The sequence below is a fragment of the Oncorhynchus keta genome, unplaced genomic scaffold (genome assembly GCF_023373465.1).
Source record: "Oncorhynchus keta strain PuntledgeMale-10-30-2019 unplaced genomic scaffold, Oket_V2 Un_contig_21660_pilon_pilon, whole genome shotgun sequence".
Lineage (NCBI taxonomy): Eukaryota > Metazoa > Chordata > Actinopteri > Salmoniformes > Salmonidae > Oncorhynchus > Oncorhynchus keta.
The window spans coordinates 67,241-92,500 of record NW_026282553.1 but is presented as its reverse complement, the minus strand read 5'-3'; the positions used below and the strand labels follow the sequence as shown (position 1 = coordinate 92,500).

Here is a 25,260-nt window from a genome sequence, read left to right as displayed (position 1 = left end):
CATTAGCTATTCCTACCATAGTGTATTTTCTGTGTTTTGTGTTTAGCATATGGTCAGAGCAGGATATTAAGCATATTAGCTCTTCCTTCCATAGTGTATATATAAACAGAGCAGGATTGTCACCATAGTGTATATTGTTATTAAGCTCTTCCTTCCATAGTGGACCAAGATGCAAGATGCAGTGGTATGTTTCCATCCTTTATTTTGGAATATAAAACTTTAAAGAACAAATGAAATGTGACGCTAATATAATGCTCACAGGCAACTATACATAGACAAGATCCCACAAAGCACAATTGGGAAATGGCTACCTATATATGATCCCCAATCAGAGACAACGATAAACAGCTGCCTCTGATTGGGAACCATACTAGGCCAACATAGAAATATAATTCACCTAGATAACCCACCCTTAAATCACACACCGACCTAACCAACATAGAGAATAAAAGCTCTCTATGGTCAGGGCGTGACAAGGATATTAGCCAGGTTAGCTCTTCCTACCATAGGGTATACATAAACAGGATATTATAACATATTAGCTCTTCCTACCATCGGGTATACATAAACAGGATATTAAGCATATTAGCTCTTCCTACCATAGTCTATACAGACAGGATATTAGCCAGGTTAGCCAAATTAGCTTTCCTTAGCATAATACACGAGATACTACTAGCCAGGTTAGCTGAATAAGCTCAACAAACCATACCTCTGCATTTGAGGGGAGAGTGAGATAAGGACAAAATAAAAATGGATGTGCCTTCTGTCAATGACATAACTTATCTGTATTTTTTAGAAACTGCACTGTTGGTTAGGGGCTTGTAAGTAAGTATTTCACTGTAAGTAAGTTGTATTCGGCGCATGTGACTAATACAATTAGATTTCACTTGTTTTGATAACTAAGGTTAAATTCCCTGGTTTTCCAGAAATCCTGGTTGGAGGATTCCGAATTTCCTGCTTATTCCTTCCTGATTCCGGGATCCTCTAACCAGGATTTCAGAAAAACTAGGGAGTCTATTGAAAGTTCCTGGAATTTTGAGAAATACTTTTTTGAGAATGAGTGTTAGCTGAGCCCTGTCAGACACTGTGATGATAGGGCATTTTTGAGCAGGCATATGCACCTGGAGTCTCCGGTGACTCAGCACTCAGCTCCGAGGACCCCTCATCTGCCACTCATTCCACCACACTGCACCATTACTTCCATCTCAACAAACATTCATTACGAGTTAGGAGTTAGGAACATCCAGTATGTTGGATACTTCTGATATTTTGGATGTGGGAAAGAATCGCACTAGCGAGGGAGGGAGGGGGAAAATATGCTGCTTCAACCCAATGTTCTCAAAACTTTTCAGGACATTTCCCATGGCCCGAATTCCCTCAGTGGCCTGGAACTTTTAATTACATCCTCCACTTGCAACGGAATTGCTAATGAAGAATTCGGGCCTTGGACGGTTGCCATTATTCTTAGGATCCACCCCTTTTGTACTCTGACTGATTGGTTCCATCTAGGCAGTCAATGGCCTTTTTCACTCTTAATATCTACAGATGGAGAATAGCCCGAACCATTATCTTCAAAGAGGGGTAGCCCGGGCCCTTGAGGATACTCCCATGGTAGGAGGTTAATTTCGTGTCAAGTCTTCTCCTTTCAGAGATATTTCCAGGTGTGCTGTTTGCTCCCCTCACTGCACTGCTCCCCATGCATCTGTCTGACAGCCGCCCCTAGGCAGAGTGCCGTGTACCCATCATGCATCTGTCTGACACTTGTCTTGGGAGTCCTTATCTGGGCTTGACTTAGTCACTTTTCACTAGGCAGAGTGAATGGCAGAACGGCAATTGAATTCTAAAACGGACTGAGCAGTCAAAGGAAAAAGCAGCAGAATTGAAATGGAAAATGTCTCTTATGCTGCATGGGAGGGGCATGGTGGCTGAGCTGAGGAGTGGGCATGGTGGCTGAGCTGAGGAGTGGGCATGGTGGCATGGTGGCATGTGGCTGAGCTGAGGAGTGGGCATGGTGGCTGAGCTGAGGAGGGGCATGGTGGCTGAGCTGAGCAGTGGGCATGGTGGCTGAGCTGAGGATGGTGGCTGAGCTGAGGAGAGTGGGCTGAGCTGAGTGGTGGCTGAGCTGAGGAGGGTGGCATGAGTGGCATGGTGGCTGAGCTGAGTGGGCATGGTGGCTGAGCTGAGGAGTGGGCATGGTGGCTGAGCTGGGCATGGTGGCTGAGCTGAGAGTGGGCATGGTGGCTGAGCTGAGCAGTGGGCATGGTGGCTGAGCTGAGGGCATGGTGGCTGAACTGAGGAGTGGGCATGGTGGGCATGGTGGGGCATGGTGGCTGAGCTGAGGAGTGGGCATGGTGGCTGAGCTGAGGAGGAATGGGCATGGTGGCTGAGCTGAGGAGTGGGCATGGTGGCTGAGCTGAGGAGGCATGGTGGCTGAGCTGAGGAGTGGGCATGGTGGCTGAGCTGAGGAGTGGGCATGGTGGCTGAGCTGAGCAGTGGGCATGGTGGCTGAGCTGATGGTGGCTGGTGGCTGAGCTGAGGAGGTGGGCATGGTGGCTGAGCTGAGCAGCTGGGCATGGGAGCTGAGGAGTGGGCATGGTGGCTGAGCTGAGCAGTGGGCATGGTGGCTGAGCTGAGGAGTGGGCATGGTGGCTGAGCTGAGGAGTGGGCATGGTGGCTGAGCTGAGGAGGGCATGGGCATGGTGGCTGAGCTGAGGAGTGGGCATGGTGGCTGGTGGCTGAGCTGAGGAGTGGGCATGGTGGCTGAGCTGAGGAGTGGGCATGGTGGCTGAGCTGAACTGAGGAGTGGGCATGGTGGCTGAGCTGAGGAGTGGGCATGGTGGCTGAGCTGAGGAGTGGGCATGGTGGCTGAGTTGAATGCAGAGGGAAGTGTTCAGTGCTATTGAATTAAAAGCATATAACAGGAGGCTCCTTTTACTCTGCCACAGATCCTGAATTCTTCTGCACACTACCCTATAACACCAGGAGTAACTGGGAATCTCAAACTTGCTAATGACTTGAGTCTCATGTAGATGGGCAACGCAGAGATGGTGTTATATGGAAATATCCTGCAAGAACTTCAATATTATCATATATTAAATGCATGATCATTCACACTCGATTTGTGTTGAGACAGCTTTGATACCGGAGATCTCGTCAGCATATGACTGAACTATTCTTGAAGGAGGATTTGAACACTGATTGAAAAGGGAGATGTTTGGTCACCGTTGCCAAGCATCCTTATCTTCTGTACTCTATGTGTATTCAGTATGACATAATAACGCTAGGAGTTGCAAAACACAGAACAGGCTATTTTATGAGTAATCACAAAATGGATGTCAGATTAGCATAATTGAGTGCGTGCATGTATTTCATGAATTAATGTGCTTTAAAGGGATGCCTAGGATAATCTTTGTGTTATCTGTATACTTTCAAAAGACATCAGTTGGGGGAATATAGGATTTTCATACCATCTATGGAACTGAAATCGCTTTAAACATCCATCAGAACTTTCATATAAATAACATGAATAATTAACAAGGTGCTGGGAATAGTTTCAGATGAGTAAACTCAGAACAACCTTGCAAATACTGTTCTCTATCTCTCTATCTCTCTCTCTCTCTCTCTCTCTGGATTTATCTCCTTTAGTCTTTCCTATGCATTTTGAGGAGGAGGAGAGGCGAGAGGATGTGAATCTACGAAAGATGATTTGAAAATGTGCCTCTTTCTCTCCCCCTCTCTTTTTATCCCACTCCTTCCATGCAAGTTGTTTCATTCTTTCTCTCTGTCATTCTCATTCTATCATTTGTTCACATGTTAATTTCACTCTTTTCACTGTATCCCACATTCTGTAGTCTCTCATTCTCTCTCTCGTTCGTTCTCCGTCTCTCATTCTCTTCTCTCTCTCTCTCGTTCTCTCATTCTCTCTCTCGTTCTTTCCCATCTCTCATTCTCTCTCTCGTTCTTTCTCCCCCTCTCATTCTCTCTCGTTCTTTCTTCTCCCCTCTCATTCTCATTCTCTCTTGTTCTTTCTCCTCTCATTCTCTCTCTCGTTCTTTCTCCCTCTCTCATTCTCTCTCTCGTTCTTTCTCCCCTCTCATTCTCTCTCTCGTTCTTTCTCCCTCTCATTCTCTCTCTCGTTCTTTCTCCCTCTCTCATTCTCTCTCTCGTTCTTTCTCCCCCTCTCTCTTCTTTCTCCCCCTCTCATTCTCTCTCTCGTTCTTTCTCCCCCTCTCATTCTCTATCTCGTTCTTTCTCCCCTCTCATTCTCTCTCTCGTTCTTTCTCCCCCTCTCATTCTCTGTCTCGTTCTTTCTCTCCCTCTCATTCTCTCTCGTTCTTTCTCCCCCTCTCATTCTCTCTCTCGTTCTTTCTCCCTCTCTCATTCTCTCTCTCGTTCTTTGTCCCTCTCTCTGGGAGATACAGTGTATATGAGAGGAGCCCTCTAGACACCTCTTCATCCTGTTCCCTCCTCCTCAAACAGCAGAGAAAGTGCTGGTCCAGCTCTTTTAGTCTGTCTGGAGAGCCCCATTAAAGCCTTCTGATCTCACATGGGTTTTTTACAAAGACACCAGTATTTAGTGTGTGTGTATGTATATTTGCACGCGTGTGTATTTGTGTGTGTAATTGTGTGTGTGTGTGGATGTGATGTATTTGTGTGGTGTGTGGATGTGTGTGTGTGTGGGTACAGTGCATTTGGGAAGTATTCAGACCCCTTGACTTACTCCACATTTTGTTACGTTACCTTATTCTAAAATGTATTCAATAGTTTTTTTCCCTCATCAATCTACACACAATACAACATAATGACAAAGCGAAAACAGTCTTTTTAGTAATTTTGCTAAGATATATATATTTATAAATATGACATTTACATAAGTATTCAGACCCTTTACTGAGTACTTTGTTGAAGCACCTTTGGCAGCGATTACAGCCTCGCGTCTTCTTGGTTATGACGCTACAAGCTTGGCATGCTTCCAAACAGCTTCTACCCCCAAGCCATAAGACTCCTGAACATCTAATCAAATGGCTACCCAGACTATGTTCACTGCCCCTCCCCCTCTTTACACCGCTGCTACTCTCTGTTGTTATCACCTATGCATAGTCACTTAATAACTCTACCTACATGTACATATTACCTCATCTAACCGGTGCCCCCACACATTGACTCTGTACCGGTACCCTCCTGTAGATAGTCTCACTATTATTATTTTACTGCTGCTCTTTAATGACTTGTTACTTGTATTTCTTATTGTTATCCATACGTTTTTAAACTGCATTGTTGGTTAGGGCTCGTAAGGAAGCATTTCACTGAAAGGTCTACACCGGTTCTATTCGGCGCATGTGACTAATAACATTTGATTTGATTTGACACCTGTATTTGGGGAGTTTCTCCCCATTCCTCTCTGCAGATCTTCTCAAGCTCTGTCAGGTTGGATGGGGAGCGTCGCTGCAGAGCTATTTTCAGGTCTCTCCAGAGATGTTCGATTAGGTTCAAGTCAAGGATCTGGCTGGGCCATTCAAGGACATTCAGAGACTTGTCCCAAAGCCACTCCTGCATTGTCTTGACTGTGTGCTTAGGGTTGTTGTCCTGTTGAAAGTTGAACCTTCACCCCAGTCTGAGGTCCTGAGCAGTCAGGAGCAGGTTTTCATCAAGGATCTCTCTGTACTTTGCTCCTTTCATCTTTGCTTCAATCCTGAATAGTCTCCCAGTCCCTGCCGCTGAAAAACATCCCCACAGCATGATGCTGCCACCACTATGCTTCACCGTAGGGATGGTGCCAGGTTTCCTCCGTGCCAGGTTTCCTCCAGACGTGGCGCTTGGCATTCAGGCCAAATGCCACGTCAGACATTGGTTTCATCAGACCAGAGAATCTTGTTTGTCATGGTCTGAGAGTCCTTTAGGTGCCTTTTGGCAAACTCCAAGTGGGCTGTCATGTGCCTTTTACTCAGGAGTGGTTTCTGTCTGGCCACTCTACCATTTATTTTATTTATTTATCCGTTATTTTACCTGACTTTACCTGAACACGTTCTCATTTGCAGCAACGACCTGGGGAATAGTTACAGGGGGGAGGGGGATGAATGAGCCAATTGTAAACTGGGGATTATTAGGTGACCATGATGGTTTGAGGGCCAGATTGGGAATTTAGCCAGGAAGGCCTGATTGGTAGAGTGCTGCAAAGATGGTTGTTCTTTTGGAAGGTTCTCCCATCTCCGCAGAGGATCTCTAGAGCTCTGTGTTAGTGACCACCGGGTTCTTGGCCACCTCCCTGACCAAGGCCCTTCTCTCCCAATTTCTCAGTTTGGACAGTCAGGTGGTTCCACACTTCTTCCATTTAAGAATGATTCTTAAATTAATCTTAAAGGTTCTTGGGGACCTTCAAGGCTGCGGAAATGTTTTGGTACCCTTCTACGAACAATTCCTTCGACATAGCTTGGTTTTTGCTTTGACATGCACTGTCAACTGTGGGACCTTATATAGACATGTGTGTGCTTTTCCAAATCATGTCCAATAAATAGAATTTACCACAGACTCCAATCAAGTTGTAGAAACATCTCAAGGATGATCTATGGAAACTGAGCTCAATTTCGAGTCTCATAGCAAAGGGTCTGAATGTCAAAAAAACTATTTTTGCTTTGTCATTATGGAGTATTGTGTGTAGATTGATGAGGAACAAAAATGAATTAAATCCATTTTTGAATAAGGTTGTAACATAACAAAATGTGGGGGGAAAAATGGGTCTGAATACTTTCCGAATGTATGTGTGTGTGTGTGTGTGTGTGTGTGTGTGTGTGTGTGTGTGTGTGTGTGTGTGTGTGTGTGTGTGTGTGTGTGTGTGTGTGTGTGTGTGTGTGTGTGTGTGTGTGTGTGTGTGTGTGTGTGTGTGTGTGTGTGTGTGTGTGTGTGTGTGTGTGTGTGTGTGTGTGTGTGTATATAATTGAGTAAGTGTGTGTGTGTTTATATTTTTGTGTGTTTATATTTGTGTGTGTGTGTGTGTGTCTGCTGTGATGATGCTGCAGCATGTGAGCTTTTACATGGAGGCCGTTTCTGCAGCTCTCTCCCAATCTCCTTATCCCCCTCTCCCCACCACCTTCTCCCTCACACTCTCTCGCCCTCTCGTTCGGGAGGTTCACAGACGCTCCATGCTTAAAACAACTATTAGAGGACAATATAGAGACGTCCCTTAATGACGACATCTGTGGCATTCTAATCTGAGGATCATGGCATACAGTTTCTCCCTCTCCAGGCTGATCTCGGCTTATGTGGATATGGACCATATAAGGGGAGAGGAGACAGCCGCAGATAAAAGAGGGAAGATATTTCTGGGCGCGAAGACAAACAGAAGGTGACGGGCGCTCTGCAGAACAGAGGCGGTTAACCACAGCTGCAGGGAGGGAGAGAGAGAGAGGGGGAGGAAAAGGGCGGAGAGAGAGAGAGATGGTGTAAATAGAGAAAGATATGTTTAGTGTGAGAGATGTAAATAGAGAATGATATGTGTAGTCAGAAAGAGAGAGAGGCAGGGAGAAAGAGAGAACAGGTATAAATAGAGAATGATATGTGTAGTCAGAAAGAGAGAGAGGCAGGGAGAAAGAGAGAACAGGTGTAAATAGAGAATGATATGTGTAGTCAGAAAGAGAGAGAGGCAGGGAGAAAGAGAGAGATGGTGTAAATAGAGAAAGATATGTTTAGTGTGAGAGATGTAAATAGAGAATGATATGTGTAGTCAGAAAGAGAGAGAGGCAGGGAGAAAGAGAGAACAGGTATAAATAGAGAAAGATATGTTTAGTGTGAGAGATGTAAATAGAGAATTATATGTGTCGTCAGTGTCGTGGAATTATCAGAATTTGTTGGTAACATTTGTAAGATGTTTAATATTCATCTAATGTGTGTAAGTTACTTCTCATAAGAATGTATTTTGTTGTACTACAGTGGTGGCCATTGGCAGTTATCTGTTCTATGTCAGGACTAAGTTGCCTGGGCCACATGAGAGGGGAGAGGTCAAAGTGTCATCATGTGTAAACATATCTTTTACTCCCTACCTTTCCGAGTGGGGAAAGGAGGGTTTGCAGTGTGTGGAATCATTCTATGCTCCCTCTTTGTTGACCTGTAGGGTCACTCACCTCCTATCCGTGAGTTTGTCCAGGAGTTTGTGTTTAGAGTGGGTTGTATATAAATGACAATTTGATATATGCCTGTTGATATGGAGGATTTGGTTTATGGTTCTGGGGTTTGGGAAAGGAGACAAAGCTGAACGATGAATTATGTCTATGCTGTCTGACTATGTGTGTCTTTGCTATTAAAGGAACTCAGTTGCATTGTAAGGGGACTCTCGGAGAATTCACTGGGGAGACACTGAATTTATCTGAGAGTCACAGGATTGTGATAAGAGCTCATATAATTAAAGATGGACTTTTATAACTAACTCTGACATGTGTGTGGTTTGCTCCCATGATTTGGTAAATAGAGGAAATTTCCACGACATCAGAATGAGAGAGGGGCAGGGAGAAAGAGAGAGATGCAAGCTGAGAGCAGTGAAAATCATAGAGAAACTTACAGAAGATAAAGTGCTGTCTCATGGTGAGATCCATGATTGTAAACCCCCACCCGTATGTGTGTGTGTTTGAGTGTGAGTGTGAGTGTGAGTGTCAGTGTGAGTGTGAGTGTGAGTGTGCGTGTGCGTGTGCGTGTGTGTGTGTGTGTGTGTGTCATGTAAGAGCATTGTTTGTCCATGGATTAATTTTTGTCAGCTCACTCCCATTCGCCGATCACTGGCTAGATTTTAGCAATAACATCATCACCTAATGTCCACAATATTTATTTCACTAACCCAGCCTGGGTAAGGAGGGAATGGTTGGGTACTCACACATTGAAAAGGTTGAGGCCGATGCGGTAGAGGCGCTTGCGCATGACGTCGGTGGAGAGTGTGGGCGACTTGCAGCTGGCCGGGTTCTCGCAGTGGTAGCGCGGCAGACTGAGGATCATGGCCTGCAGGGCCTCCTTGGATGAGGCCTCCGATGCCGAGCGTGCCTCCATGGAAGTGCTGTTGCTGCAGCTTATCTGCTCGGAACTGGTTTCAGCCGTCTCCGAGCCGCTCCGCTTGGCCTCCAGGGCCTCGGTGGATGGGGTTACCACTGAGGGTGCACCATCCTGGGGTTGAGGTGGCTGGACGGGCTGGATGACCACCTCCGGGGGCTGTGGGTTGGCTAGTTTGTCCAGGGGGGTCAAGGGGGGTTGCTGGCCCTCCTCCTCCTCTAGCTCCTCTTCACTGGGCGGGGGCGCAGGGAAGTCGGCGTCCTGCCCCTCTACTTCTACCACTGGTTCCGGGGGCGGAGGGGGCTCGTGGGGTGGGACAGGAGGGTCTGTGGGTTCGGCGGTGACCTCTTCAGGGGGAGGAGGGGAGTGTTTTTTAGGGGGTGAGGGCGGGGGAGCGGTGGGCATGGTGGGGGTGGTGGCTGCACCCCCCTGCTGCTGCTGGACGCAGTTGCCCATGGAGACAGAGGCCGATGACTCCATGACGGAGGAGGACATGCGGAAGTTCTGATTGTCAATCTGAACGGTCACATCGCGGAAGGCCATCAGCAGCTTGCTGGCGCTGCGGGGCAGGTCGCCTGTATTCTCCCCACCTGATATGCTCTGGAGAAAAGCCTGGTCCAACCCTCCTCCTCCCACTTCTCCTCCTCCCCCCGGCCGCACTGAAGGACTCTGCACTGAACTGATAGGCCCCTCCTTCCTGGAGGGAGCACATGGTCTTCAGGCTCCAGTTGCTGAGTGCGTCGTCGATGGACTTTGCCAACGACTGCACCTGCTCTGTGAATGAGTCCTCCAGGTCGGTCAGGGTGCCGCCCACTGTGGCGGGCAGTGATGGCGAGCGCACTAGGGGGATACCCGCCAGGCTGCAGCCTTCGGCCAGCGCCCGCTCAGCGGAGAAGCCCTCAGCGTTCTGCACGCGCACCTTGCGCATGGAGATGCGCCGCGGCAGGCGACTCTCCAGCAGGGAGTTGCGGATCTTCTCGAAGTTCTTGCTGAGCTGGTACTGGCGGAAGGCGGTCTGGATCTTGGTGGCAGCGCGGCGGGAGATGAGGTGGCCGCCGTATTTGTGCTCTAACATTTCGATCTGGAAAACACGGAGGAGAGGGAGACAGGAGAGGTATGAGTGAAACTGAGCTGCTTGGATATTTCAACGCTACATGCAGCAGTTGACAGTACAAGGCAGTTGGGTAACAAAACATTCTATGACATGAAGAGGGGATTTGGCTGTAGGCAGAGGAGTTGGAGATAAAAGCAGGGAGACAACACAAATACAAAGGACATACATAATACCACTTAGCACTTGGTTCTCCCTCAAGATGAACAAGATGCCGTCTCTACACACCAGCATCCACATGTACAAAGACATGCCCTGAATACCTCTTCTTTAAATTGCCAAACATACAATGAATGTGATACTTTCCAATCAAATAAGGCTGCAGTTACTCCAAATGACAAGAGGTGACCATGACGACCTTTGAAACACAATGACATTGATTGGATCTAATGCAAATGGACATGAACCTGAACATGTAAATGTTAAGGTCACAAAAATGGGACGGACAATTTAACACTCCCTCAACACAAAAAAATGGTCATTAGAGTGGAAAAATATTGGACACCTGAACATTTACTCAGAGCAAAGAAAAGTAATGGTGGGTGACAAGACGCCGCAAATGTAGCACCTACGAGACCCATAATCCTTTTGGTGTACAGCGGGATCAATCAGCACGGAGAGAGAGGCTGCCTTATAATTAACAACGTTTTTACACTTTCAATATTCACCCTCCATGGTGCACATTATATCAATATAAGAGCTGAAAGAGAGAGGGAGGTCAAGAGATAGGGAGGTAGAGAGAGAGGGAGGTAAAGACAGAGAGGTAAAGAGAGAGAGAGCGGTAGAGAGAGGGGGAGGTAAAGAGAGAGGTAAAGAGAAAGGGAGGTAAAGAGAGAGAGGAAGGTAAAGAGAGAGAGGTAAAGAGAGAGAGGGAGGTAAAGAGAGAGAGGGAGGTAAAGATAGAGGGGAGGTAAAGAGAGAGGTAAAGAGAAAGGGAGGTAAAGAAACAGAGAGAAAGGTAAAGAGAGAGAGGAGGTAAAGAGAGAGAGGGAGGTAAAGAGAGAGAGGGAGGTAAAGAGAGAGGTAAAGAGAAAGGGATGTAAAGAAACAGAGAGAAAGGTAAAGAGAGAGAGGTAAAGAGAGAGAGAGGTAAAGAGAGAAAGGGAGGTAAAGAGAGAGGGGGAAGTAAAGATAGAGAGGTGAAGAGAGAGAGAGGTAGAGAGAGAGGGGGAGGTAAAGAGATAGGTAAAGAGAAAGGGAGGTAAAGAAACAGAGAGAAAGGTAAAGAGAGAGAGGTAAAGAGAGAGAGGGAGGTAAAGAGAGATAGGTAAAGAGAGAGAGGGAAGTAAAGAGAGAGAGGGAGGTAAAGAGAGAGGGAGGTAGAGAGAGAGGGAGGTAAAGAGAAAGGGAGGTAAAAATAGAGAGAGAGGGAAACAGAATGAGGGAGGTAAAGAGAGAGAGGGAAGTAAAGAGAGAGAGGGAGGTAAAGAGAGAGAGGGAGGTAAAGAGAGAGAGGGAGGGAAACAGAATGAGGGAATGAGTTAGACAAAAAAGTAAGAGGGTATGAATGAGAAATGAAATCACAAAATGAAAGGTGCCTGTATGAAGGAGGCATTATGTGATAGGTATTATCAATGTAATAATAATAATAATAATAATAATCTGTTTTAGGTTGGCAGCACATTCTATTATATATATAAGCATAGTGCTAATGCAACACTTGAGTGGTTTAAGGGGAAAGTACTAATATATATAAGTATATATATATATATATACTATATATATATATATATATATATATATATATATATATATATATATATATATATATATATATATATATATATATAGTGGCTTGCGAAAGTATTCACCCCCTTGGCATTTTTCCTATTTTGTTGCCTTACAACCTGGAATTAAAATATATTTTTTGGGGGGGTTGTATCATTTGATTTCCACAACATGCCTACCACTTTGAAGATTCAATATGTTTTTATTGTGAAACGAACAAGAAATAAGACAACAAAAACTGAAAACTTGAAAGTGCATAACTATTCACCCCCCCCAGAGTCAATACTTTGTAGAGCCACCTTCTGCAGCAATTACAGCTGCAAGTCTCTTGGGATATGTCTCTATAAGCTTGGCACATCCAGCCACTGGGATTTTTGCCATTTCTTCATGGCAAAACTGTTCCAGCTTCTTCAAGTTGGATGGGTTCCGCTTGTGTATAGCAATCTTTAAGTCCTACCACAGATTCTCAATTGGATTGAGGTCTGGGTTTTGACTAGGCCATTCTAAGACATTTAAATGTTTCCCCTTAAACCACTCAAGTGTTGCATTAGCACTATGATTCGGGTCATTGTCCTGCTGGAAGGTGAACCTCAGTCCCAGTCTCAAATCTCTGGAAGACTGAAACAGGTTTCCCTCAAGAATTTCCCTGTAATTAGCGCCCCTTATCATTCCTTCAATTCTGACGAGTTTCCCAGTCCCTGCCAATAAAAAACATCCTCACAGCATGATGCTGCCACCACCATGCTTCACTGTGGGGATGGTGTTCTCTGGGTAATGAATGGTGTTGTGTTTGCTCCAGACATAGCGTTTTCAATTTTAGTCTCATCTGACCAGAGTAACTTCTTTCATATGTTTGTGGAGTCTCCCACATAACTTTTGGCAAACACCAAACATGTTTGCTTATTTTTTTTCTGGACACTCTTCCGTAAAGCCCAGCTCTGTGGAGTGTACGGCTTAAAGTGGTCCTATGGACAGATACTCCAATCTCCGCTGTCGAGCTTTGCAGCTCCTTCAGGTTTATCTTTGGTCTCTTTGTTGCCTCTCTGACTAATGCCCTCCTTGCCTGGTCCGTGAGTTTTGGTGGGCGGCCCTCTCTTGGCAGGTTTGTTGTGGTTCCATATTCTTTCCACTTATTTTTTTTACAATGGATTTAATGGTGCTCTGTGGGATGTTCAAAGTTTCTGATATTTTTTTATAACCCAACCCTGATCTGTACTTCTCCACAACTTTGTCCCTGACCTGTTTGGAGAGCTCCTTGGTCTTCATAGTGCCGCTTGCATGGTGGTGCCCCTTGCTTAGTGGTGTTACAGACTCCGGGGCCTTCAGAACAGGTGTATATATACTGTGATCATGTGACAGATCATGTGACACTTAGATTGCACACGGGTTGACTTTATTTAACCAATTATGTGACTTCTGAAGGTAATTGATTGCGCCAGATATTATTTAGGGGCTTCATAGCAAAGGGGGTATGCATGCACCACTTTTCGTTTTTTGAATTTTTTGAAAAAAGTAATTTTCTTAATTTCACTTCACATTTTGGACTATTTTGTGTATGTCATCACATGAGATCCAAATAAAAATACATTTAAATTACAGGTTGTAATGCAACAAAATAGGAAAAACGCCAAGGAGGGTGAATACTTTTGCAAGGCACTGTAATATTGTAATATTAGTGGGTGCTTGTATTTGTCCTATGTCAAGGTACAAGTGTGTATTACACACATGTGAATTGGAAATATGTTTTTTGCTGTCGCGACTCCCCCTGAAATACCCTCGGAGAGGGAGGTCACAGATACGGTCTTCAGCAGCATGGTATTATACAGTATAGTAGAGTGGGGTCACAGATACGGTCTTCAGCAGCATGGTATTATACAGTATAGTAGTGTGGGGTCACAGATACGGTCTTCAGCAGCATGGTATTATACAGTATAGTAGAGTGGGGTCACAGATACGGTCTTCAGCAGCATGGTATTATACAGTATAGTAGAGTGGGGTCACAGATACGGTCTTCAGCAGCATGGTATTATACAGTATAGTAGAGTGGGGTCACAGATACGGTCTTCAGCAGCATGGTATTATACAGTATAGTAGAGTGGGGTCACAGATACGGTCTTCAGCAGCATGGTATTATACAGTATAGTAGAGTGGGGTCACTTCCAGGGTCTTCAGCAAGAGATGCTGATAGTAAATTATCTTGACAGAAAAAAATACAGCATATTTAGAGAGGGAGAAAAAATGTGTTACTATCTGTCTCATATCTGTGTGGCCAAAACGTTCATTGCCTTCAATAAATCAGAACCACTATCTGTGGGTGCAATTGAGATGCACTCTCCTCTCTCTTCTACACTGAATAACCTGAAAGCTATTAATTGTGCCTGGAAATAAATGACTGTGAGATAAAAAGGCAGTTCTGATTTGATTTGGGTAGGGATAAAAATGCATGGAACCTTTACCAACTCTCTTCACAGAACAATCACATTCTATATATTTCTAGAGTTTCTTTGCATGTGATGGCTGTGGCAATCTCTGGCCTATGGATGTGTCAGTCATACCCTGTTCAGTTAAACTGTGTCAACCCTGTACACGATCCCTATAGGTTGATCTCGCCAATGTTCTCTGAGAACATAGAAAATGTGGTGCTATTCTCCATCTTGTCACAAGGTTTCTCGACATATGTCTGCTCAGTTGAGGACTTGAACCGAGGGCAGGATCCGAAATATATATGGACTGAGTCCGCTCACGTCAAATATCCCCCCTGTGGCTCAAAGGCAATTGGGCGAATGGTTTTAGAAGGGATTGCGGGGCCACCAAGGGATCAACGTGATACTTTCAACTACTACTCTGCAGTCCCAAGCAAAGTCACCTGCATCCTATAGACTTCTATGGGGAAGAACAGATAGCCATGCAATAATGCATACTAGGCTTTGCAATTTGCGATAAGTGGGGTGGCTGCAGCATGATGCAATCTCAGCCCATTGTCATTTGGAGAACTCCATCCCTTAGAAAGGCTCTTTAGAAAACCGAAATGACACTGAGAAATCCATCTTATCTGATCCCTTTTACATTGCACTGCAGCGAGGCCTCTGTGAGAAAGGGAAGAGATGTTGGGAGAATATTAAAGTCGTTCTGAATGAGCCTGGCCCTTTAAGCTATAGTCTATAGTCTCTGTGAGGCATCTCAGAATGAGAACATGCCTTTCTCTTCCCGCAGACCGGTATTGGGCCTTGCCTTGAATATTCATCACTTTTTATCTATCTGGAATGTTCAGACAGACGGAACTTTGAGTACACACTCAATATGACAAAATCAGCTTCGTCACTCTGCTGACTTCGTCTGGACAAAATGGGTAGGCTTAAAAACACAGAGTTACGGTAATAACCACAACCCATCCCTCAGAAAGTTGTCACTCGTCAAAACGAATGACAGAAATAATGTCTGAGGCAGAGATAGCCTTGGATCTGAGCCGGGAGCTGGGAGGGGGCTGCTTTGATTAAAGGCGGCAGTTTGGCTTGTTTGTTTTGCCTTCCGAATGAGTTGGCAGGGGACGGCGCATAAAGAATTTAGGTCCCATCACAGCTTTATCTGAGCCTGTATCTCTCTAGTACATTCTGCCATCTCCATTAGACACTGAAAGCCTGGGTGAGCAGGAGAGAGAGATGATGGGATGGAGGGGGAAGGTGGGTAGTGGAACTAAAAGAGGTAGACTGAGAGGCAATGGAGATATGGTAGAGCAGGGCTCTCCAACCCTGTTCCTGGAGAGCTACCATCCTGTAGGTTTTAACTCCAACCCTGTTCCTGGAGAGCTACCATCCTGTAGGTTTTCACTCCAACTCTGTTCCTGGAGAGCTACCATCCTGTAGGTTTTCACTCCAACTCTGTTCCTGGAGAGCTACCATCCTGTAGGTTTTCACTCCAACTCTGTTCCTGGAGAGCTACCATCCTGTAGGTTTTCACTCCTACCCTGTTCCTGGAGAGCTACCTTCCTGTAGGTTTTCACTCCAACTCTGTTCCTGGAGAGCTACCATCCTGTAGGTTTTCACTCCTACCCTGTTCCTGGAGAGCTACCATCCTGTAGGTTTTAACTCCAACTCTGTTCCTGGAGAGCTACGCTCCTGTAGGTTTTCACTCCAACTCTGTTCCTGGAGAGCTACCATCCTGTAGGTTTTCACTCCAACTCTGTTCCTGGAGAGCTACCATCCTGTAGGTTTTCACTCCAACTCTGTTCCTGGAGAGCTACCATCCTGTAGGTTTTCACTCCAACTCTGTTCCTGGAGAGCTACCATCCTGTAGGTTTTCACTCCAACTCTCACAGAGCTACTGTTCCTCCAACTCTGAGAGCTACCATCCTGTAGGTTTTCACTCCAACTCTGTTCCTGGAGAGCTACCATCCTGTAGGTTTTCACTCCAACTCTGTTCCTGGAGAGCTACCATCCTGTAGGTTTTCACTCCAACTCTGTTCCTGGAGAGCTACCATCCTGTAGGTTTTCACTCCAACCCTCATCTAGCGCACTTGATTCTAATAATTAGCTGGTTGATGAACTGAATCAGGTTAGTTACAACTGGGGATGGAGTGAAACCCTACAGGATGGTAGCTCTCCAGGAACAGAGTTGGAGTGAAAACCTACAGGATGGTAGCTCTCCAGGATCAGGGTAGGAGTGAAAACCTACAGGATGTTCAGAGTTGGAGTGAAAACCTACTGGTAGCTCTCCAGGAACAGGGTAGGAGTGAAAACCTGTAGGATGGTTTTCCAGGAACAGGGTAGGAGTGAAAACCTACAGGATGGTAGCTCTCCAGGAACAGGGTAGGAGTGAAAACCTACAGGATGGTAGCTCTCCAGGAACAGGGTAGGAGTGAAAACCTACAGGATGGTAGCTCTCCAGGAACAGGGTAGGAGTGAAAACCTACAGGATGGTAGCTCTCCAGGAACAGAGTTGGAGTGAAAACCTACAGGATGGTAGCTCTCCAGGAACAGTTTTGAAAACTTTTCAAAGAAAAATCCAGAAATATTTATTTTAAAAATGCTGAGGTGACACCGATCTAACATGAGGCAAATGGTATTTTGGGGTTATAATATGGTTTGATAACCAAACGTTACACACTAGGGGGTCAAAGGGCGAGAGCCAAGTGGACTTTATAGGACAGACAGAATTCACACACAACCAGGCCTTTGACCTGATGAGCGTATGGAGTTGCTGGTGATGAATTGAAACAAGACCAGTCTGTGTATGAGAGATGGGACTCTTTGCCACTGAAATATTAATACCCCAAGGCTTGCAGAAATAGCGCATTCAGAGTTTGTTTTCGGGGGGGATGTTTATGCCAGGAATGAAAATGGTTTCCAATATTAAAGGTCAGACTTTCTATGGGGAACAATCTGGTTTTTTGAAGTGCTATTTTTTGTTCTGGCTTATCAGATCTGGCTATTCAGAGAAATGTGCTATGGATGATATCTCTTGGCCTTCTCCCTGGCTGCATTCATCTGGGTGAATAGTCTCCAAGGACGAGCTGGCATTCACAGTCTGTCACGCAACCCATTCACTTCATCTCACCAAATGTCACGATACAGGTGGACAACAAAATGAACACATATGCAAACCCAGCCTGAAGTCAATTATGAGCCAAACACACTTCAGGGATTTTGAAGAATTTTGTGTTCAGAAAAAGGCATCCTCAGTTGAATTTGTTTGTTCATCGTATTCATTGACGTTTAGCTTAGTGACCCATGTATATTTCTGAGTGTCACCTCAAATTGAGTTCTGGCACAGAGATTAAATAGCAGATGATTACATTTGCATGCAGCAAACACATAGTTGAGAGGGCACGACTAATGCTACCTCCTAATTATAAGCTCATTCATGTCAGGTCAGTTCATTTGCACCAGGAAAATGGTCAACTTTACATGATTATGGCGTTATACTGTGCTAATTCTGAGGAATAGAGCATCAATCAGAACAGCTCTTACTGTTTATCAGGAATGGAGATTCATTTGGTGCCCACAACGTACGAGAGTCAGGCGATAACCTACAGTAGGTCAAGCACAGGAGATTGGTGGCATCTTAATTGGGGAGGACGGGCTCGTGGTTAATGGCTGGAGCACTGAGGTCGAGTAAGTAGTTGACTTATTGAGCATCGGCTTCAACCCTTTCAAGTTTATGAACCTTTGTTGTGAGAAGCAGTTGGAGATTCTACGTTCACTTCTCAAAAGGCATGAAGTGTGACAGTTCAACCGACGCAAAAAGCTGGCAGAAGATTTAAAAAAAACTTGACAGGATTCCATCGACCCGTCTTTCAAAACATTTCATCTCTAGAGTATTGAAGACGGGACACGATCAGTTTTCACTGCTCTCAGCATACCCAGCCAACGGTGTGATAAAATGTGCTAATCCACCCATTTTTAAGCATCAGCCGTTTAAAGACGCTCGGGTAAACATATTGAACTTTGAGACACGGAGTGCCTCTACCCCTCAACAAAAAAAAATCTGCATTAAAAAGTTGGGTTGATGTGGATTACTTAGCTCGCATTTCCATAATGGCATTGTGAGATGTATTGCTCATAAATATCCCCTCTCTCTGGTGGGGGTTTGGAGTGTGATTATGAGGGAACACAGGCAGTCTGATAACATCCCTCACCCCGCCACTGAGAAACATTACAGAGATAAATGTAGTTTGATTAATGAGGCTCGAATCCAATGCTTTCTCAAGAAGGAATCTGCGGAACAAAAAGGCAATTATGGGCCCAGAGACAAAATTGAGGGTATTCGACAAATGGGACCGTTAGAGGAGGGAGCCTTCATCAACCAGCCTATCAACTGGCACACTTGTACAACTAATGCTATTAGACCAATGGTTCTTTTACAGGACTGACTGGACCCACGGTTTGTACTTGCAATGAGCTCTTTACTGCCGATACTACCTACAGAGCAGGCTATGCTGCGTAAATGTATTCTGTATAAAATCACATTGTGGCTCAGTTTATCCTTGAGCATGGAGATTCCAATGACAGGAATATTGATGTCAGAATACACCAAAAGCCTTTTGTGAACACTACCTTTGCTCTGGTCATGATTAACTATAATTGTACTAATATACAATACTTACATTGCCAAATACCAAAATGTTGGTTCTGAAAAACGTTTACGTTAAATATAGAGTGAGCAATATACTATGACATTTATCCTATGAAAACTCTCTACATGAGCACATACAGTTGAAGTCGGAAGTTTACATACACCTTAGTACATTTAAACTCAGTTTTTCACAATTCCTGACATTTAATCCTAGTAAGAATTCCATGTCTTGGGTCAGTTAGGATCACAACATTATTTTAAGAATGTGAAATGTCAGAATAATGGTAGAGAGAATTATTTACTTCAGCTTTATTTCTTTCATCACATTCCCAGTGGGTCAGAAGTTTACATACACTCAATTAGTATTTGGTAGCATTGCCTTTAAATTGTTTACCTTGGGTCAAACGTTTCAGTTAGCCTTCAACAAGCTTCCGACAATAACTTGAGAGAATTTTGGCCCATTCCTCCTGACAGAGCTGGTGTAACTGACTCAGGTTTTAGTGGCCTCCTGCTCGCACATGCTTTTTCAGTTCTGCCCACACATTTTCTATGGGATTGAGGTCAGGGCTTTGTGATGGCCACTCCAATACCTTGACTTTGTTGTCCTTAATTAAGCCATATTGCTACAACTTTGGAAGTATGCTTGGGATCATTGTCCATTTGGAAGACTCATTTGCGACAAAGCTTTAACTTCCTGACTGATGTCTTGAGATGTTTCTTCGATATATCCACACCATTTTTGTGAAGTGCACCAGTCCCTCCTGCAGTAAAGCACCCCCACAACATGATGCTGCCACCCCCGTGCTTCAAGGTTGGGATGGTGTTCTTCGGGCTTGCAAGCCTCGCCCTTTTTCCTCCAAACATAATGATGTTCATTGTGGCCAAACAGCTATATTTTTGTTTCATCAGACCAGAGTACATATCTCCAAAAATACGATCTTTGTCCCCATGTGCAGTTGCAAACCGTATTCTGGCTTTCTTATGGCGGTTTTTGGAACAGTGGCTTCTTCCAAGCTGAGCGGCCTTTCAGGTTATGTCAATATAGGACTCGTTTTACTGTGGATATAGATACTTTTGTACATGTTTCATCCAGCATCTTCACAAGGTACTTTCCTGTTGCTCTGGATTGATTTGCACATTTCGCACCAAAGTACATTCATCTCTAGCTCCCAAGGATGAACCAGACTTGTGGAGGTCTACAATTTTTTTCCTGAGGTCTTGGCTGATTTCTTTTCATTTTCCCATGATGTCAAGCAAAGAGACACTGAGTTTGAAGGTAGGCCTTGAAATACATATCCAGGTACACCTCCAATTGACTCAAATGATGTCAATTAGCCTATCAGAAAAAGCCATGACACCATTTTCTGGAATTTTCCATGCTGTTTAAAGGCACAGTCAACTTAGTGTATGCAGACTTCTGACCCACTGGAATTATGATACAGTGAATTATAAGTGAAATAATCTGTCTGTAAACAATTGTTGGAAAAATGACTTTTGTCATGCACAAAGTAGATGTCCTAACCGACTTGCCAAAACTATAGTTTGTTAACAAGAAATTTGTGGAGTGGTTGAAAAATGAGTTTTAATAACTACAAGCTAAGTGTATGTAAGCTTCCGACTTCACCTGTATAAACAGCCTCAAGGTATCGTCCATGTATCGTCCCCACCCGTAGGCTGTGAAAGGAAACCTCATCTGGAGTTTCTCTCTCCGGACAGAAGATCAATCTAACACATCAGACATGTGAAGCAATCCTGACACACAGAGAGGGAGGCAGTGAAGGAGATCTTCTTTAAAAGAGAGATTAAAAGAGTGACGAGGTGGGGGGGTTTAAATCTTAATCAGGACTAGAGGTTAGTGTAAGAGAGATAAGGGGTGAAATAGGGGTGAGGATGAGGGTGATAAGGGGTGAAATAGTGGTGACGATGAGGAAGAGTAGTGTTGAAATAGGGGTGAGGATGATGGAGATAATGGGTGAAACAGGAGTGAGGATGAGGGTGACAAGGGGTGAAATAGGGGTGAGGATGAGGGAGAGTAGGGTTGAAATAGGGAGAGGATGAGGGTGATAAGGGGTGAATTAGGGCGACTAACTGTAAGTCGCTCTGGTTAACCTCTCTGTGAGTAAGGCTAGTTTCCTGAATTTCCACCTGTCTGACGTGCCCAAAGTAAACTGCCTGTTCCTCAGGCCCAGAAGCTAGGATATGCATATAATTGGTAGGATTGTTTAAAACTGTTTAAAAAATGTCTGTCAGTATAACAGAACTGATATAGCAGGCGAAGACCTGAGGAAAATTGATCCGTAAAAAACAATGTTGAGCTTGGAATGACTTCCAATGCTATTGAAAGATCTTATGTTCGCCTCCCAGACTGCAGTTCCTATGGTTTCCACTAGATGTCAACAGTCTTTATACAAGGTTTAAGACTTTTTATTTATTTTTAAATTAAATATTTGTTGTCGTTCCAAGTTGAGCACCAGGGCAAAAGTATTATTTTTTCAAGCGTGAATGTGGGCGCACTCTTCGTTCTTTTCCTTTGCTATTGAACATACTATTCTCCGTCTGAAATATTATCCTTTATTTAGATATTAGACAATTAATAAAAACATAGTTTGGACAAACTTTGCTGGTAACATTTTGGAATCCTTTGTATGCATGTTGAAAGACTGGATTATTGAATTCGTTTTTGGGATATAAAGAAGGACTTTATTGAACAAAACGACCATTCATTGTGTAGCTGGGACCCTTGGGATTGCAACCAGAGAAATATCTCCAAAGGTAAGTGATTTATTTTATCGCTATTTATGATTTTGTGTTGCTAGTGCTGGTTTGAAAGATATGTTGACATGGGGCTCTGTCCTCAGACAATCAAATGCTATGCTTTCGCCGTAAAGCATTTTTGAAATCTGACAACGCAGTTAGATTACCAAGGTTCTAAGCTAAAGAATCATGTATGACATTTGTATTTTCATGAATGTTTAATATTTTACGATTTTGTATTTTGAATTTGGTGCGCTCCGATTTCACCGGATTTTGTTGAATTTGATCCCGCTAGCGATCTTCGCGCAAAGAGGATAACTTCGCGCTAAGAGGATAACTTCGCGTTAAGAGGATAAGAGTGTCTGATAAATGACTAACACGTAAATGAAGGCACTGTATATGGTTCAGCAAGTTGTTGTTTTTACACCTTGAGAACTACACTGTTCGCTCACAAGTTTCTCTCTCTTTTCTCTTTCTCTGGTCTTGAGGTGTGACTGATGATCTGTGTGAGAGCTGGAAATGGAAAGGTTGTCTTACCTGGTTGAAGGTCAGTGGACGGAATAGGAATGGAAAGGTTACCTTACCTGGTTGAAGGTCAGTGGATGGAATGGGAATGGAAAGGTTACCTGGTTGAAGGTCAGTGGACGGAATGGGAATGGAAAAGTTACCTGGTTGAAGGTCAGTGGACGGAATGGGAATGGAAAAGTTACCTGGTTGAAGGTCAGTGGATGGAATGGGAATGGAAAGGTTACCTGGTTGAAGGTCAGTGGACGGAATGGGAATGGAAAAGTTACCTGGTTGAAGGTCAGTGGATGGAATGGGAATGGAAAGGTTACCTGGTTGAAGGTCAGTGGACGGAATGGGAATGGAAAAGTTACCTGGTTGAAGGTCAGTGGATGGAATGGGAATGGAAAGGTTACCTGGTTGAAGGTCAGTGGATGAGATGGGGAATGGAAAGGTTACCTGGTTGAAGGTCAGTGGACGGGATGGGAATGGGGTGGTTAAGCCCCTCAATGCAGTGTCAAGGCCCCTCATATGCAGTGTCAAGGCCCCTCATATGCAGTGTCAAGGCCCCTCATATGCAGATGAGTGTCTGATGAATCCAACGTCTCAGATGAATGGGATGATGAGAACACACACACACACAACACACACACATGCATGCACAGGCACACATACACACACGGAGTTGACAAACAGACGCCCACATACACACACACACCATGTAAATGAGATGTGAGACACAGAACAGGGAGATGGGTCTCTGTATGTTAGCAGGGCCATCACACATGGATGATTTCCTGAACACTTACTACATGTACAGTAGAGTTTCTAGTCTAGACAATATGGCAACTCTGAACATATGATGTTAAGGTGAAAACAACATAAGACAAACAGAGCAGGAGAGAAGACATGAGTTTAGTCCATGCAAACAGCACAACCACCATCGGGAATATTACTTAATTCTGTTACCATGACGATGTATCATTTACACAAGAGAATGTGTGATTGTGTGAGTGAGAGAAAGAGTCGGTGGGAAGCAACTAAATGTGTTCCATTTAAAAACCTCCCAGACACTTAGACACACAGTGTGAGCCATTCGTTAAACAGCAAGATGCCACACAGCAGAGGAAGGTACTGTGAGAACAGAACACACACCGCCTCAGTAGAAGGTCACTGTTCCACATCTGTTCAAAAGACAAAAGCCATGTAATGTCAATGAAGGTGAAAATGACAGTGGCGATGATGATGATGATGATGATGATGACTCATGTTAATGAAGAAGAGCGAAAGACTCAACAACCCAAAACACCCTAAGAACACCTGCAGAGCCAACTTCAAAGGCAAATAATGTCAATCAACTGCCAGCCGAGGCCAATCCACAAAAAAACAGCCATAACAAACAAACAATCCCAGATGAACCAAATCAACAACAGCCTCAACAGACAAAACAAACAGCCTTGACCTCAGACAGAACCTCAACAAACGACCACAAAGACCACAAGACATACAGTACAACCCAAGCCGAGCCCCCCTCTCCCCTACCCCCGCCCATATCACACCGTTCCCCCCCACCCCCACACACCCTACCTGCTTGTTTTTGAGGTCGAGCGAGAGCTCGTAGTCGGAGGTGGCGGAGTGCGAGCAGGCCCCGTTGCGCTGCACCCTCATGGGGGAAGCTGTGTGGTGCAGGCTGGCCCTCCTCCCCGTCGCTCCCCCGGGCCTCTGCCCCATCCTCCTCCTCCTCCACCTCAGCCTCTACTGCTGCCTCCCCTCATGTTGCTGCTCCTGCTGCGAATCCACCACCTCTTTCTGCTTTATCTCCTCCTCCTCCTTATCTCCTCGTTCTCCCTCCTCCTGCTCGAGTTCCCCTCCGCTTGGTGAGCGGGAGGCTGCGGGGGTGACCTCCTGCTGTGTTTCGCCCACACTCGTGCCCTCGGGTTTAGGCTGAGGCTGGGGTTCAGGTTGGGGCTGGGCTTGGAGCTCAGTCTGCTGGGGTTGGACCTGGGGCTGGAGCTCCCCTTCTCCCTCTCTCTTTCCCTCCTCACCTGAGGGTGAGTCTGGAGGAAGGTCGTCGCTGCAGAAAGGAGGAGAAAACGGCAGAGTGAGGGTTCTGCTTCCTGCTGGCTGACCTTTGACCTCTTCTCCAGGCTGGCTGGCTGGGTCGTAGTAGGGGGTTTGACCTCTGTGTGAATCTCTCTCTGTGTCTCTGGTGATACGAGGTGTGTGCAGGGTCAGAAGAACAGGAGTCTGTCAGTTTGTCTCTGTGTCAGCGGAGGCTGTCCGGTATAGACAGCACAAGCACAGAACAGAGGACACTATACGACCACAGTGCATTTCAGTTTCAGTATTCAAAAGAGGACAGACACACTGCATCAACACCACACAGAGGAGTTATTATGAGGACACACGAAGAACAGCTTTGGGGGAATCCGACAGCGACACACAGACATGGGATACAGTCATGCAGCTACAGGGTAAGTACAGGCCTAGACTGCCTTCACAGGGGCAGCCTGAGGTGTGTGTGTGTGTGTGTGTGTGTGTGTGTGTGTGTGTGTGTGTGTGTGTGTGTGTGTGTGTGTGTGTGTGTGTGTGTGTGTGTGTGTGTGTGTGTGTGTGTGTGTGTGTGTGTGTGTGTGTGTGTGTGTGCTTGCATTAGCAAGTGTGGGATAGCACGTGTGTGCATGTGTGCACCCGTGATAGTGTGTGTGCGTACAAGCATGTGTGTGTGTTGGCTTTTAGAAAGGGAATGGGGATGTCCGTGAAGTGTGATTTGCCGTGGGCATTGCACTGTACACAGGACCACAGCATACTGTAGCTACTGTTGTGTTGTTGGGGACTCTGGGACTTTCACAGTGTTTGATGGAGTGACTGACAGAGTGGGGACTCAGCTGTCAGCGGGGTGGCTAGTGTCTGATATTACTCTGGGACCATGAGGCTCTCTGTCTTACTCTGTTGCTCCTCCCCACTTCCTCTCTACTCTGCTGGCCGTTTCTGTATGACCATCACTCTGTTCTTCCCCTTCCTCTCTCATCTCTCAAATGCTGTCTAATCTTTCTTTTTAA

General features: G+C 45.2%; 1 protein-coding gene and 1 pseudogene across 1 annotated transcript in view; both read right to left on the bottom strand.

The window, feature by feature from the left end:
* Positions 1-23,963, bottom strand: part of LOC118379458 (IQ motif and SEC7 domain-containing protein 3-like) — a 58,552-nt pseudogene extending 34,589 nt beyond the window's left edge.
* LOC127921195 (protein TsetseEP-like) overlaps positions 23,954-25,260 on the bottom strand; it is a 48,986-nt gene continuing 47,679 nt past the window's right edge. Inside the window, exon 3 of the mRNA XM_052504972.1 lies at positions 23,954-24,272. Within this exon, the coding sequence (XP_052360932.1) occupies positions 23,954-24,272 (319 nt within the window). The remainder of the gene's footprint in view (positions 24,273-25,260) is intronic.